General features: G+C 33.2%; 1 protein-coding gene across 3 annotated transcripts in view; it reads right to left on the bottom strand.

Annotated features, from left to right (window-relative positions):
- LOC143249294 (uncharacterized) overlaps window positions 1-16,961 on the bottom strand; it is a 45,898-nt gene that overhangs the window by 1,949 nt on the left and 26,988 nt on the right. For 2 of the 3 annotated variants that reach the window (XM_076498869.1, XM_076498870.1), the window contains exons 5-11: window positions 15,112-15,253; window positions 10,338-10,574; window positions 9,763-9,882; window positions 9,173-9,283; window positions 1,919-2,035; window positions 925-1,044; window positions 379-504 (exon numbers count right to left, since the gene is read on the bottom strand). In XM_076498869.1, coding sequence (XP_076354984.1) covers window positions 379-504; window positions 925-1,044; window positions 1,919-2,035; window positions 9,173-9,283; window positions 9,763-9,882; window positions 10,338-10,574; window positions 15,112-15,253 — 973 coding nt within the window. The remainder of the gene's footprint in view (window positions 1-378; window positions 505-924; window positions 1,045-1,918; window positions 2,036-9,172; window positions 9,284-9,762; window positions 9,883-10,337; window positions 10,575-15,111; window positions 15,254-16,961) is intronic. The other variant, XM_076498871.1, reaches the window with a different exon arrangement.

Below are 16,961 nucleotides of genomic sequence, written 5' to 3'. Positions count from 1 at the left end.
ATTAGATAAACATCATTCTGATAACAGTAGACTAAAGAAGTAGTCTATAAAATCTCTGAACACATACAAAAATTAATGTCTCAACCCATTTCAGTATTAGATCAACATCAGGTTTAAGTGTAAATCAATTTGATATATTGTTCTGTGCCATCAATCTTTCGTATTATTTATACAACTTATACTTGGTTTGATTTTTTATGGGTGTGTTTCCCAGCTCATTCTATAGTACTAGTTCCAAATCTAGTTAGCACATCATTATATTTTCTTGGGAGATTTAAAACTATTCTCTTGTAATCTATTGCTACTATATGTCAGAGAGAGATATACACAATTGTTTCTTTACTTTGTTGGTTTCTAACTTTTTTTTTATCTACTTACTTCTGCTTCTCACACTCTCACAGTTTAGTTCATCACTGTTATCTTTACAATCACTTTGACCATCACAACGCCAGACAGGTGGAATACAGATTCCATTGTTACAACGGAAGTCATCAACAGCACACTCTAGAAAAATGCAGATAATATAAAAATTAGACAAAATCCTTAAGCATAATAAACAAAATGAAGAAGTGATTCACACAAGGTAATTAACTTGAATAAGAGTGGAACTATTATAACACTTGTCTGTTACTTTACACTGAAGATCTAACTGGAAACACGATCAATTTAATTTAAGAGATTCAACATGCAATTTTGCCAAGAATCTCGATCTCACATATATAGATTTCATTAATTATAATAAAAACAAGTTCAAGTTCTTCAGTTATGTGTAATATTTATATCATAAAGCACTTTATTTAACTATTAATTCATTGTTGAATAGTTTGCTACAGATGTACACATTTTTAAACATGATAGAAACGTGTCAAATGACAGACACTAGCCAAGTTTCATGGTAAAACATGCAACATTCATCTTGCTCACCCCTTTTGGAACACTCCCTTTCATCACTTTCATCAGTACAATCTGCTTGGCCATCACAAACCCATCTTCTGGTGATACATCTTGACCCATCTGTGCATTGAAAACGATCAGGTTCACATACTGGAAGAATATAAAGTTTGATGGTAAGTTAAATGACATATGAAAACATATCAATTGAAATTACATAAAAAAAACTAAGCAATAAGTATTTGTCATGAAATTTACTCTTTTGTTTGTATATATAGTAAGCATATATAAGGGCGTATTGGGCTAAGTACTTATTGATGATAAATACAAAACAATAAATGAACAGCATGCACTCCACCAGTTTTCAGAATAATATATATATATATACATCTATGCCTGTAAGAAATTAAATACATGCATAAAAATTCCTTACTCTATGAAGGTCATAGTTATATCTTAAACATTGTATAGTTATTTTTTTCTTGTCAAAAATCCACTTAGGCCTATTCATTGCTTTATAACTTAGCAGAGAAGACAAATTATTTTTCAGTATTTCTGTCACCTAACTGTCCCTGTATGGTTAATTTATGTTGTAACTAAGTTACTGCAGTTGTATCTTGTTCTTCAAAAATCATCTTCTCTTTTTTTGCATTTGCAAGAATTGTCTACTTTTTGTGAAAGTCCACTCGGGCAATAGTGGCAATCTTCATGAGAACTGTGAAAAATGTATCTAGGTGTACTTAAATAAATAATTTTTTTTTTCTAATCACAGAAAAGTGAAATACAGCAGCTCTTCAACTACGTTATTGCAATAACAACGTATATATTGCAGGGTATGAAGCTGTAAGTAAATGTAATCAAAAGTGCAATGGCTTTATAAGAAAAACGATAAAATAACTATTAGTAATTAACAATTAATTTATATATTTCATGACAAGCAATGAAAACACATAACGTTTATTAACAAATATATTACTAATAAGAAATAAATTTTTAGAAATAACTGTAAAAAATGTAAGTTAATCACCTGGTTCACTAGGGCAGCCTCTTTCATCACTTCCATCTAAACAGTCTGGTTCCCCATCACACCTCCAAGTGCTGGGAACGCATTTCTGGTCACACTGATATTCATCTGCAGTACATGCTTAAAAACAACATAGAAAACTACTAAATTCTATGAGAATACAGATTACTAGAAACTATTGTGAACATATATTTTCTTTATCAGAGCTTGAAGCAAGTCAATGGAAAACTGTTAATTCATGTCCTAATCAAATATTAATTCCCTTTTTATGATATGGCATTCTGAGAAGCTGTGATGAAGCTTAAAATTGTAATAAAAGTCCGAGCAGAGACAGATAGTCCTTAGAATCCAGATAGCGTGTATCAAGTTTACTTGGGTGTTCATTTTGTGAAGTAATTTCATTCAGTAGCCAAAGAAACTGACCTACAATGAAGGAAAGTGTTTATTTATACAGAACTTTCACAAGTTAAGTTTGGCTGTTTTTCTCTTCAATGAAAATATGTGTGTAGAACATTTTGTGTACAGTTTCAATCATCTTTGATTGGAAGAAGACTGGGTTTAAGATTTGACTGCAAAGTCTAAACTTATAGGATGTAACAGGTGTTAGTTGCTGGTATTAAAAAACATTTGCTTAAGTATTATCATGGACATGCTTAGAGCAATAGATGGATTGGTTGAACTCATGAGAGAGTTTACAATAATGGTGAATTATATGCTACAAATAAGCAGGTTACGTAGATACATGTTTGGGGAAGCTCTTAAGTATATTCATTAATGATAACTTAAACTAAACTTGTATACTGTTGAGAGAGTTTGGGAATTAACAAATACATAGAATAATAAAGAGTTTGGAAATAAGAGATTTAGAACATGATAAAAATATTTTAAAAGATAAGGCTGCTGGATTTAAAGGTAAATGCAATTATCCAAAAATAAACTTAGTTATTAGTATCAGTAACGAAACAAACTGAAATGGAAATTTATAACAAATATTTTTTGTTCTTGATATTTTCAGTACTGGTTGGTTAATACTACTGCCCACAATTTTTGTAAATGTTGAAGATTCTGATCTGTTGTCAATAATTTTTCTTGATTTGGTTGAGCTGAAAAAACAAAATGCTGAAACTATATATACATCTCTAAAAAGTTTGCTTGAGGCAAAATTTGATAGCACATATTCAAAAATATTTTGGTCACATTCTGCTCAGATAGTGCAAATGCATTGCTTGACTGCAAGTCAGGGGTGAGCACTAAACTTAAAAATAATTTTCCTGACATCTTAATTTGGTACTGCTTAAATTGCTGCTTGTAACTGGTTTTAGATGATTCTATCACTGATATAAAACAAGTGAATCACTTCAAAGTGTTCATATACAAAATCTACATGATCTTTCACCAATCAAACAAAAACAAATGGAACTTTTCAACATTTCAGAAGAAATTAGATTAGAAATTCTGAGATTGGTAAAGTTTTGGGACCAAAATGGGTTGCTTGCAGCCCAAGATCAACACTTGCTGTATAGCATGCTTATCCAACATTATACAAATATTTTCTACTCAGAAAAAATATTCAGAAATGGCTAGCCATCTTTGCAACAAATTCTTCCTGTAGGATTTTGCAATAATGACAGATATACTACAAGAAATTTCTTTACTTTCTAATGCCCTTCAAGCCAGAAATTTAAATTTAGCAAAAGCTGAAAACTAATAAAAAGGGCCATTAAGGCATTTGAAATGCTCAAAAAAAGTAGGGGAACCTTTGAAAAGAAAACTGATGAAACTATTACTTCTGATGCCTTTAGGAATACTGAGTTTGTTGAGAACCAAAGACATGTAGGCCTTCCTAGTCAAAAACTTCTGGAAACAGTAATAAAACATATAAAAGCCAGATTGATGGATTGTGATCACCTAAAATTAAAAAACAATGTACAAGAAAATGACAATAAAATTCATGAACTGGTAAACATACTTAAGTCAAATTCTTGGAATATTGATGAAGTTGTCCCTTAGAAAGCCACTGAAGAAATATTGCATGAATTCAATAAGCTCTTTCATCACAAAATCAGCATTAATGATTTTTGTGACTATGTGGAAAATGTCCTATGAAATTGCAATAATCATGAGATTCTAAGAACCGTACAAAAGGCTAAATATGTCATCAATACTGTTGCTCTTAGTTCCACAGAGACACAGAGGGTTTTCAAGAATGAATATCATATATTCAGATAAAAGAAGCTGCCTTACAGTTGAAAATATGGGAAACCTAATGACAATTAATTTGACTGGCCTCCCATTGGATTCATGGGATCCCACTTCTTCAATTCAAATAGTGACTTAAGAACAAAACCACACAGCTGATGACAACAGGGTCAAATGTAGAAGGAGTAAAGATTTGGATGATAATCAAGTGGCAATTTGGAAATATTTAAAGCATGCTAAATAAATTATTTCATTAAGATATTTTTGTTATTATTTTTCATTACAAAAATGGGGTTGTGTAAAGCTAGATAGAACTAGTTGTCAAAAGTTTTTGAATCTCACCACTGATTTATAAGTATAATTTGGATGGGAATAACCATAGCAGTATCATGAAAAAAATGGATCTTAGTGTAATAGCTGATCATTCTCTAAGGCCATCCAAGCAATGTGCTGCTGTTAGTGGTAACAGAAATAGGATTTTAGGTTATATTTACAGAAATATTGAATACAAGTCTAAAGAGGTTATTTTATTGTACAGGTCACTGGTTAGGCCACATTTGGAATACTGTGTTCTGTCTTAGGCTTCTTACCTAAGGAGTGACATTGAATTGTGGAAAGAGTTCCTAGAAGAGTTACAAAATGAGGCCTGGGGAGATGCTGAAATCTCTCAGTGTTTTCTCTTGAAAAAAGAAGTGTTAGTGGGGATCTGATTGTAAAGAAAATTGATAGTGTCAATGCATCATCTTTTTTATATCTAACAGTGAGAACAGAAGACTAGGAGACATAAATAAAAAACTTTGGCAAGGTAGGAGTCATCTTCAGCTAAGATAGTTCCATTTTCTACAGGATGGTTGGCCTTTGGAATGGGTTGCCTACAGATGTTGTAAAGGCACTAAATTTAAATGTTTTTAAGAAAATGGATAATTATATAAATTGTAAGAACTGGCTTTAAGTTTTTTTTCCTTTTAAATTAATTTAGATAAGAGTATAATATAGCCGAGATGGACCAATAGGTCCTATGTTGTCCCGAAATGTTATGTTATTATTATAAATATCAGAATCACTGAAGCATTGTGCTTAGTTTGTAATGTGTCAGTCAAAGTGAAATATTTAAGGAGAAATTAATGCGCGTGTTCTGTTACTCCATTGCTCGGCAAGTTACATACCTGTCTATCAGCCAAAGCTAAGTAGTTAAGTTAGACATACACCTCACAATTTTTATTAAGACACTGTATTTGAAATAAGGTCTTGTTGAAATGTTGTTTTTGTTTTTAAGCCTAATAGTTACATTAAAGTAAATGCAGCCTTCAGATATTTTTCTTGTTTTTTGTTAAGTGCCAAGTTACACAAAGGACGGCCTGTTATGTTCCCACTAGAAATATTAGTACCTGTTTTTAGTGTTATAAGCCATCAAAGTTACTTTTGAGCCACTGAGGGAGGTATAGCCTGTAGAAACATTATAAAAGCAATAAAATAATTTATAATCACATGGACTGCAATTATTTTCATGAAATATCAAGCAATCTAAAAGAACCCAGTAACTGATGGAAATGATTGAATAAATTACAACAGAGGGAGAGAGAAGATGAGAAAATAAACTATCTTTCGGCAACTACCTTCTTTACAATACAAACAAAAGGTACAGTAAAGACTTTTGGTAACTTTGTACTGTATAAGTTAAATTTAGTAGAGTATTAGCTTACAAGCATTAAATATTCATTACAACGACCCTGTAAATGGAGCCCTTAGGTTCGCTAAGTGCTATCAAATGGATTACCTTGTCCCCAAGGTTTACACAAATATGTTCACCCATTCTGTAGTATTTTCATAAATATCGTCAATTTTCAGCTGTTTCACATGAAGGTCTTGTAACCATTCCTTATTTTTCTTGTTATTTGCCATAATATTCTGTAAAGTTTGGTAGTTCGTCCTTTAAAGATACAGTTGTATATTACGATATATTTTGTTTTCATGAATTATTATTTGAAGTTTACTTAATCAGATACATATAGGTAGCGAAGTATTGATAGATGATTTTACACCGATTTCAATATTTTTCAGTACTGCATTCTTACACTATGCCTCTCTTCAGGTAGCCAAATGCTCTGTCATCAAACTACATCCTTTTTCAAATTAATTGAAACAAGACAGAAAATTATGATTTTTCAATTTTTTGTGTTTTATTTCTGAGAATCCAAAATTACTCACAAATTAATACATGATATGACCGCCTTTATTTTTCAGAAGATCATTAATCCGCTTTGGCATCAAGTCCACGAGTTGACTGCAATCTTTACTAATTTTTGGATCCCGCTACCACACCTCAATTATGGCCTGAATAAGCTTATCTTTCGTAGTACAGTCTTTTCCCCGAAGTCTTTCTTTACAAATCGCCCAAAGATTTTCAATAGAATTTAAGTCTGGAGAGTTTATAGGTCAGTCCAGCACCTTTATTCGCATTGTAGTCATAAAATTCTTCACAAGTTTCGATGTATGGCACGGAGCCAGATCTTGCTGACAAATGCCAGATCCATCTGGAAATCTCTTTTTCAATCCTGGAACGACTCTTCTCTGCAAAACTTAGATGTATTGTGGTCCTCGCATCATACCTTCTACGATATGTAAGCCTCCGACGCCATAGTAGCTGAAAAAGCCCCAAAACATCTTCTTCAAGGGATGTTTTACGAACTGATTGATGTAAGATTCTCGAAGTTTCTCACCTGGAAATCTGCGAACATGCAGACTTCTTTGACCCTGTACGAAGAAATGAGTCTCGTCACTGAATAACACCTTCCTCCATTGTTCTTGCATCCAGTTCTTGTATTTCAGACCCCATTGATACCGTTTTTTCTTCATTGAGTTGGTAAGTTGTTTTTTGACTGGTCTCTTTGCCCTTCTAACGCAATTTTGAATGACGTAATATTCCTCAAAATTCCGTCATATATCCCAAAAATAGATCAACCGTACTGCAAAACACAGCTAATGACGCCGTCTGTGTGAAAAAATTGACTATTAAAGGAAATCAGCGAGTCCAGCGAGCCTACACCGGCCACCATGCTGAAAATATTGTAAAATGACCATTTGTTTCAATTAATTTGCACAAGGGTGTAGTGACGCGCATAAATGATTAACGAGATTCCCACTGTCCTTATCTACTATCTAGCGAAACCACAGTCAAGGGAACGGGCCTGGAGAAATAATTACCTCCTTAATGCCGCTCCTGACAAGAAGTGTCTTCAATCTCTGCAATACTAAGTAGACATATTTTCCTTTAAAAACTCCATTCTTTATATACAAAAATTTGCGAAGACCATTTCGACATTTGATGCTGTTTGTAGTTAATTTTGAAAATACTGAAAACTCAGGCTCATCATTTCGTAGATCGGTAAAATCATTAACATTTTCACGTTCAGATCTCTCAGAAACAATGACCGTCACTACAATTCCTGTTATTAAACCCTTTATCACTTTTGTTTCCAATTAATCTGTTTCTATGTAATAATTCTGCAGTAGTTTAATCGCAGAAGTTCTCGTGACTTATAATAAACAATAGGCATAAAACTAAAAACTGTATAGGTCTACTTTACGTTATACGAGGTTTGTTCAAAAAATACGCGAACTGTTTGAATTGCGCGGCTCCAGTTGGTTCCAGGGGAATCCGTTTGGTGTCGCTAGGTTTGCACAGATCAGCTGATTACGACGCCATTTCCCGATTGCAGATATCTTCATTTGTCTATTAGCTACGCGGTTTTAAGTGAAGTGCGATTTTTTCGTTTGGCGGATTTCAGAATGAATGACCTGAAGGAGCAACGACTTGCTGTGAAATTTTGTGTTAAACTTGGATAATCTGCGACTGAAACTTTTGCTATGCTTAACACGGCTTACGGTGATGTTGCTATGAAGCGTACGGCATGTTTCAAGTGACATGAACGTTTTAAGGATGGTCGACAATCCATTGAAGATGATGAGCGTCCTGGACGTTCTTCCACGTCAACTGACGACCCACACGTCGACAAAATCAACACCCTGGTGCGGGCAAATCGACGTCTGACTGTCAGGCAGTTTGCTGAAGAGTGTGGTATATCAGTTGGATCTTGTTACGAGATTTTGACCGAAACATTGAAGATGCACCGCGTTGCTGCGAAATTCGGCCCTCAGAACTCGTGAGGTTTTGGCCAAACACTTGATCACTGTTCTTCCCCACCCCACCCCCTACTCACCTGACCTTGCTCCTTGCGATTTTTTATTGTTCCCCAAACTCAAAAGACCCTTGAAAGGAAGAAGATTTGAGACGATTCCCGAGATTAAGGCAAATGCGACGAAGGAGCTGGAGGACATGACAAAAGAAGCGTACCAGGACTGTTTCAACAAGTGGAAACACCGTTGGGATACGTGTGTGCGTTGGGGAGGAGAGTACTTTGAAGGGGTCCCAGACCTGTAACTTCTCAATGAAGTACATTTTGTTTTATGACGTCAGTCCGCGTATTTTTTGAACAGCCCTCGTATACCGATATTAAAAACACGGAAACGCAGGTTCTTCTCCGAAATAACGCTCATGCGCTACTCATGTCTTCATGAACATTGTTAAGATTGTGTACACCTTTTACCTGTTGGCGTAGAATAACAACTGTAAATACTGTACATGTTTAAGCCTAATAATTGACGCAATAATTAAATGTAAATATATTTTAACACATCTTCTTTAAAATATAAAGAACAATACATGCTTATTTTCTAAAATAATAATAATATACTACCATTACGCTTATAAAACTAGTTTTAAGAACTAACCTGAAAAGGGAAGTTTATATAGTGGAAATTTCATAAACTTGTATTTCCATTCTCACTTTGAGTTACTGTTTGAATTTTCAATATTGGGTCTAACTGAACTAAGAAATTTAATGATCCAGGTATTATGCTGAGCACGGTTAAAACGCACGAAGATGATAGATATCGTAATAGATCCTTGAGTACGTCCGGTTAGCGAACTTAGTAATGACGCTTCAGCGTTGACAGTTTATAGCGTTGTTGAAAATTTAAACTAAAAACAACACTTACCATTACAGTTAGCCTCGTCTGCAGCGTATATGCAGTCTCGAATGCCATCGCATTGCCACCGTTTGGGAATGCACGCCTTATCGGGACACTGAAATTCGCCACTTAAACATACTGTAAGAATAAAAATACTGGAATTTAAAACTGGCTTTTATTTACCTCAAACGTAAGTATACATTTACTAAATAATTTTAATAATAAACATATTTACAAGTGTAACTTCGAAGAAGTGAATTACACCGTCAATTTATTCTCGAGGGGTCGGCATATTTCATACATAGCGACGTAATACTTGTACTAATTTAAAATGCCACAGTATTCAGTTGTAGCTTTAAGTTCTCTTTACACTATTTATTGTCGCATAAACGATTGCTGTTGTAGTTGTTTTATGAAAATTGATTTCGTACAAATATGAAAAACAAACAAAATTGAATTTTTCGTGAAACATTACAACGATTTGATAATAATACAAGCTATTGTGTAAGATTACACACTACTGAAAGAGAACCAGTAGTACAAAAAATACACGCAAATATTTGAATGAAAAACTTGAAAGGCGCCGGACGTAAATTCTGCGACAGCGGTAGACGTACCTTTCTGAGCCAAATTAACACAAACGTTGGGATTGTTTGAATCCGGATACTTCTGACACTGGAATACTTGGGATAATTCTAAGGCAGCAAGGATGTACTCTTCACAGCCTTGTGTTGCAACTGGATATTAAATAATGAAACCAAGAAAGGTTGTCATAAATCTGGGAAGGTTAGCAAAATAAGAAAAAAAGTGACTTCGAAGAATTACTATTAACGATATTTAAATACGTCATAGTAGTTTACCATGCTAAACTGGCATTTACCCTTTACAATGCTTTAATCCACAGCAGAATACGAATATTTAGTTGCAAGCAAACCTTAAAACCATTTAATGACTTTGATTTATCACTATGATACTTAAATTTTTAGCTTAATAAATTGTTTACATATTAGTAAGGTAATAAATGGCCAGCATTATATTGTTTCCTCAAATATTTCCCAATTATTATGGTACCATCGTGTGTCAACTCTTTACAATCTCAAACTGAAGCAATTACAACAACCACTGAAACTTCTGAAAAATTTACTATTATTTTTGAACTTACGTCCTGACGATAATAAAGATATCATCCTACCTCTGCAGAACTTCCTACAAGGCGCCACTGGTCGGTTGTTCTTACATTCCGGTTCCAAAATGGCGCAGACAAGCTGCTTAATTCGAAAATTGCACTCTGATCGAAGAATGAATTCGAAGTAGGGAAGAGACCTGTTTACTTCGTCATAACTGGTGTCTCCAACCACATTTGGCAGAATAGTTGTATTGTACGGCAGGGTGTCATCACAGAAAGCATATCTCCTGTCTCTACATACTCCTGAAATGTATGGTAAATATCAACTAAAATAAAAACTTTGGCCAATCCAATAACTTCATTACAAAAATCCAGGTTGCTAATGTGTTGTCATAATATACGTCCTACGTAAATAAATCCATTCTTATTCGAATTTCAAAAATAAGACTGTAGGTTTATGCCTCATAACAACCTTTAAACAAACATGAATAAACTTGTAAAATACAAGATATATATTAATTTTAAGAACAATAATCGTCCTTTGCTTCGTTTTTACGAAATTTTGTTAAGACATTTGCTGCAGGAGCAAGCAAACCGACAGTAATGTACACTCTAAGGTAGAACAGTCACAAGACTATGGACTTTTATGATAATCTTTAACCTATTAATAACAGCAAGAAACGGGTAGCTACTTCCTGTTGCAAATATTTTTTAAAAGAAAAAAAACGTATCCATCCTTTCCACTCGGGTCCTTGGGCAGTTGCCCAGATCTGCGAGCCTAAGCAAGAGCTTCCACTTCTGCGCCATCAAGAGTTCAGTGTTCCACACAACTTGGTTTTCGAACTTACTCATACTGATATTGTTAAAAACGAAAGTAAAATATGTTACCTCGGTTACAAATGTAGTTAACTATTCATGGAGTATAAATATTTATGGACAGAATAACATTTCAGTGTAGACACAAGCAATTCTTACGAGATATTCCGCAGGCATTAAACGCCAATATTTCTCGTAGATATATGCAAGTACGAAGTAAAATGGTTTCTACATACTTTAACGCAAATAATAAGTAGCGTTTTGCTGAATACCTGTTCAGCAAAACCCTTATTAAATTAAGGTATAACAATACACGTCACACGAAAATTACATCCCTTTAAAGAAATTTGTTTAATCTTAATAATTAGCAGTTCCGGCGTTCGTTCAATTACGTCATGACGTTTGTTCAAAGTTAATTTTAATTTAAAACGACGGGAAGCTGCCGTAAAATGGCGGTGTTTACACCATTGAAACCAAAGGACCAAGTTTTCCTGGGTTAACAAGTCATAGTGGTTCTCAAAACAGCAATTTCTTAACAAGTCAGTGTTAAGCCATGTAATTCTCTTATAAAAACACAAAATAGAAACATACAACTTACCACTAAAATAATATAACATGTTACAGAAGCAGGTTTATAAGTCATTCTTTCGTGAAAAGGAAAACACAAACAAAACAGAACAAACCTTAGTGTGCACTTCTAATATCTGTTTGGACGTCTAAAAACTTAACTTGCTCTTTGCAACTGGCACGTTCAGACGTTGCCTGACGCCTTTAATTAATACACGAATGAAAGAAGCTAAACATGGTTGTTTTGAAAATACATAATATTACAACATGCTGGGTCGTGGAAGTAAAATGCGAAAAGTAAAAAAACAACAACACATAAATGCACTCAGATTTGAACAAGAACCGATATTAGTTACAGCAGAATTTTGAAAGTATTAATTTGATTTATTTTATTATCATTATTACTGTTTATAATAATCGTGGCCCTATTTTTCTACATTAAATTTATAACACTAAAAACTATAAAATAGAAATGATAGACTACAGAAAAGACACGAAGTTAACGCCACCCATCAACTCTTAGACCACTGTAATCGAATAGTAGGAATAATCGTCATATAATAAAGCTCTCACTTTTAGGACTGGAAACCTAAACAACATACCTAAATATAACTCATGATAAAAAATATAAAGTTTCTATGTTTTATTTAAAACCTAATCACACGTTTAATTTATTGAAAATCTCAAAATACGTCAGCATGTTCAAGTTAGCGAAATTGAGCCAGATTTTAATGCACCAGACAGTTTGGTCAGAAAAGAGGAATTTCTAAACTACACTAGAAATGCGTGCGTGAACATATTCATGAAAAGCTGTGTAATTCTTTTTTATTTAGATATGCTGAATTAAGTGCGATATTTTACATCTTTTATGAATCTAGTAGTTCCATCGTAACTGACCGAACCGCATTATATTTTTACTTTTCCTATTGTTAAACATCATGAGATATGTTATGAACAAACACTTGACCTAATAATTATAAAGAAAACATTGACGTGCCTTATTTTTTTATACAAAAACACTCATGTGGCAGTCTTTAAGTTAGAATAACTTCATTTTTTAAACTAGTTAAATGTATTATTTGATGAAATTTATTGAATTTTGTTCTGTGTAAAAAAATGTGCAGTTAAATAGAATATTTTGAATCAGTAAATTTCTAAATTATGAATAAAAATACACTTTATAGCGCCACCTCTTGTAAAAGCTTCCAACTATAGATAATTTTTAAAATTATCTTTGCAAGGATTGCTATAGTTTATAGTTACTTTATCTTAATAGCTACATATGAAAAGTAAAACACACGTTAAATTATTATCAGTAATTTTAGAACAAGTGCCGGCCATACGCGTATATTTTGTAACCTGTCTACAATACACGTGATTTTGATTTGGACTTAAAACAAAGTTTTGCGAGTTAATGTTTAAAAACCGAACCTGTAACACAAGACGGTTTTTATCTAATATATATATATTTAATGAAATATTCTTTTTAACACGCCAGAAGTATTGCATTGTTGTCATGAAAACTTTAAATAAGTAACTACAATTATGAAAAAATACTTGTTAATAATAAATCATGTCCACAATTGTTTGTTACGTAATTCAGTAATATCTGATTTAAGTATTCTTGATATGTAATTAAAAACTTTCTGAAGAAACATCAGCATGCATTCGTCATTCAAATATAAAAACGACAATATTAGTTTTAGAGCTATAATCGTCCACTAGATGGCAATCCAAAATATCATTAAATTTATTTGTAAAATATCGTAATAAGTAAAACTTCAATATAATACATCCACGTAAAGGGTTGTTATGTTCATTATGTTTATAAAACACACAAATAATTTTAACGAATAAAAATATTTAATATTATGTCGAAAACAACTGTAAGTATTCAAATTTGTTAAGAGCACCCACATACTACAAACCTTTTTTTTTACCACATCTTAATTTGCATTGTTTTTGTTTTATAATGGTTCCTTACTTGAAACGGTCAATTTCATTTTTACTACGTTAGTAAATAAGTGTGGTTTTTATTGAAATACGCATGTATCTGTTTCAATTTAATGTGTGACGCACGATTATGGTTAAAATTTCGCGGATTTTCTGCCTCCTTTGAAATTATAATTTAGAGATATCATGACTGTTGTTTTTTGTTTTGTTTTTTACAATCGGCTTTACATTTACATATCAATAAGAAATTCTGAGTGAAAGTAGAGCGTATAACATGACAACCAAAATGTATTTGCCATATCCAGGGCTAACGAATTATTTCGCTTAATATCAGGGCTCATAAGGGCAGCTGGGATATGACACACACAATAGTGGTTGTGTAAAAAAAAGCCAAAAATATTTCCGTTTCAGATATAAAATGTTTTCAAATATTTTAATTTCCTGTAACTAGTGTCGTGAACTTATTATGATAACTTGAACTTAACAGAGGTCTAATCTTTGAAACCATACGCATAATTAATTAGTTAAGAACCTTAACAACAGATACTCTGTTAAAAGTTGATTACGCTAGATAATTTTAGTAGACTAAGTCAAGCATCAGCTAAATAACAAATATAAAACATCCAATATATTAAGCAATGTTCGAATGACGAATGTGTTTTTCTGAAGGTTAAATATAAGCGGTATACGACTTTTAACCTTGGCATTAGAAGCGCTTTAATTTTCCTGAATTTTTCTCCTGCTCATAAATTCTTTCATCAAGATTTCACATTGATATTCTACATGTTCTTAAACTAAATACATTCTGAGTAATATCAACCACATTCCAAGTAAAGAACGCGAAAAACAACGGACCGTTGAAGAAATCACACACATGTAGTGACATTTGTTTTTACACTAAAACCTTTAATAATTTCCTATAACTTATAAAATTTAGTAATTTAGAAAAAAGGGCCTTCACTGAGAAGGTAATCAGTTACTTCATTAACGTTAATATAACACAAAACCATCAATGATTAAAAGTACTTGAAACGATCACCAATTTTTGTAAGTTGTATTATTTGCATTCTACGTTCACTATTAATGAAAAATTCAAAGAAGCAAAATATTTATAACTGAACAAAACAGCAACCAATGAAATCGTCACAAAAGATTTTTTTTTTATTCGTGATTCCAGAGCATTTTACCTTTTCCTCCACAGCTACAGAGTGGTGAGAAGATTATTTTTTTCATATATTAGTGAATTTTTTATTAGTTTAAAATACTACAGAAAATATGACTGTCATCACAGTATTTTAGTTTGTTATACTTTGTATAGGTCCCACAGGAGGTATAGCCCTCAGACCCCTTCAGATGCAGGATAATATATCCACAGCTTACTTGAGTGCTATCACACCCAAAATGGAACACAGTTGATGCGCATGAGCAGGACAGACGAATTTAAATACTGAAATCTGGTTAACAAGTCACTAAGAGGCAGACGCCTCCGCCTGCATCACATTACCAATGTTAACGTCCTCCTTGTATGTTGAACGCCCAGTCTCTGCATTAGACACCGTTGATGATGCTTTCCCCATTTGGTTATTGACAACAACAGCAAGAGAATCACTATTTGCAGTGTCTGAGCTGACAGTTATCACTTCAACCTGTCAAGGGAGAGAGAAAAAACAACCTTGAAACGATTACGTGTTTTCAGTTACACCAACGTTTAATACCGTGGGAAGGATGTTCTTTTCGTTTATATGCCTACACGATAAATAAATAAAAAAGAAACGAATTTTGGGTCAACAAACTCCGAAGTGAGTTGTCTAAGACTTTTCTTAACCCTTATCTTTTTTTTAAATTTACCTTTGGAGACAAGAAATGGAAGTTTCATTTTTAGGCGATAATTTAAAACAGTATTTGAGTAATCGCCATCTATGATTGCACAAAGGTAATTATATAAACTTTTATTTGAAACTTTTAAGTTCAAATCACACTGTCTGAAAAAACAAAAACAACATACCAACTAAGAATTTCATACAAAGTTAAACAAAACATGAATATCTGAAAATTATTTTATGTAGTGTGTGTATATACCTAAACAAAAAATTAATGTAACAGAAATTAATACAAACAGTTACACAAAGTTTTCAGGAATTCGGGCTGAGAAACTTAAATATCAAAATCAAGTTCCTATTAAAAACAAAATCTCACAATACGAAATTGTCCCATTACACAAAAGACTAGCTGCGTACAGCTGTTCCTAATTTTGGATTGTTACGTTAGAGAGACGGCACCAAATCTATTCAACTACCCAAATCTTAAGTTACTCTTGTAGAATTTGACTGCTACTTTTATAGCACACCTAAGACCGGAAAGGTGTAGAACGTGTTTTGGGGACTACAGGGTACGATCCTGTAATCTTTGAATCCAAAGTCTGGGGACGCTAACTGCAAAGCCACTTTTAGCCTCAACTGTTTTCAAATATATTCCATCTAATAAAACTTTTTCTTTAAGTACATAGTGAATAAAAAAGGTTTGTACGCATTTTACTAAATGACATCTTATTGCATCATCAAACTTTTACTACAACATCGAAGGATGTTTTTGAAGCGATTTTTGTCCGTATGTTCTTCTGTGATTTGTTCTTCTGAATTCTTCATTAACTACGTAATAAACACAAATGATAAGCCCAACAAGAAAATGCTAGAAGATTGTTTTACTTTTAATTAATGATCCAATATCATGTTACCTTTTATCGGTTACTAAAACAGTTTTATATTTCCAAAATATTCACAATACAAGATTGTACAATTACTCAAAAAGACTATCCACACACAGACGATTTCTGAAAACACTCTTCTAGGACATGAAATGATTAGCTTTATTTGTTTGGCGAATTTCAAGCAAAACTATTCGAACATTAACTGCACTAGCCGTCCCTAATTCTCAAGTGATAAACTGGAGGGAAAGTAGCTAGTCAACATAACCCACCCATGTTGTACCAAACATGCTCGCCCTTTCAGCAGTGAGAGCGAAATAAAGTGACGATCAATCCTATTATTCGTTGGTAAAAGAGTAGCCCAAGAGTTGGCGGTGGGTGGTGATGAGTAGCTGCCTTCCTTCTAGTCTTACACTGCAAAATTAGGGACAGCTAGCGCTGATAGCCCTCGAGTAGCTTTGTGTGAAATAAAAAAAAACAAACTTCACTTTGATTTCTGTCCCAGAAACGTAACTTGGATGTCAGTTCTGGATTCTTATTTTGATAAATTCTTGGCAGTTCTATTTTTTTTTGTGCATATACGCAAGGCTACACAATGAACTTTCTGTGCTGTGGCCACCGCAGGTATCGAAACCCGGTTTTTGTTATAC

Source organism: Tachypleus tridentatus, chromosome 4, assembly GCF_004210375.1.
Source record: "Tachypleus tridentatus isolate NWPU-2018 chromosome 4, ASM421037v1, whole genome shotgun sequence".
In the NCBI taxonomy this organism is placed as follows: Eukaryota; Metazoa; Arthropoda; class Merostomata; order Xiphosura; family Limulidae; genus Tachypleus; species Tachypleus tridentatus.
This window is presented reverse-complemented; position numbering and strand designations above follow the sequence as displayed.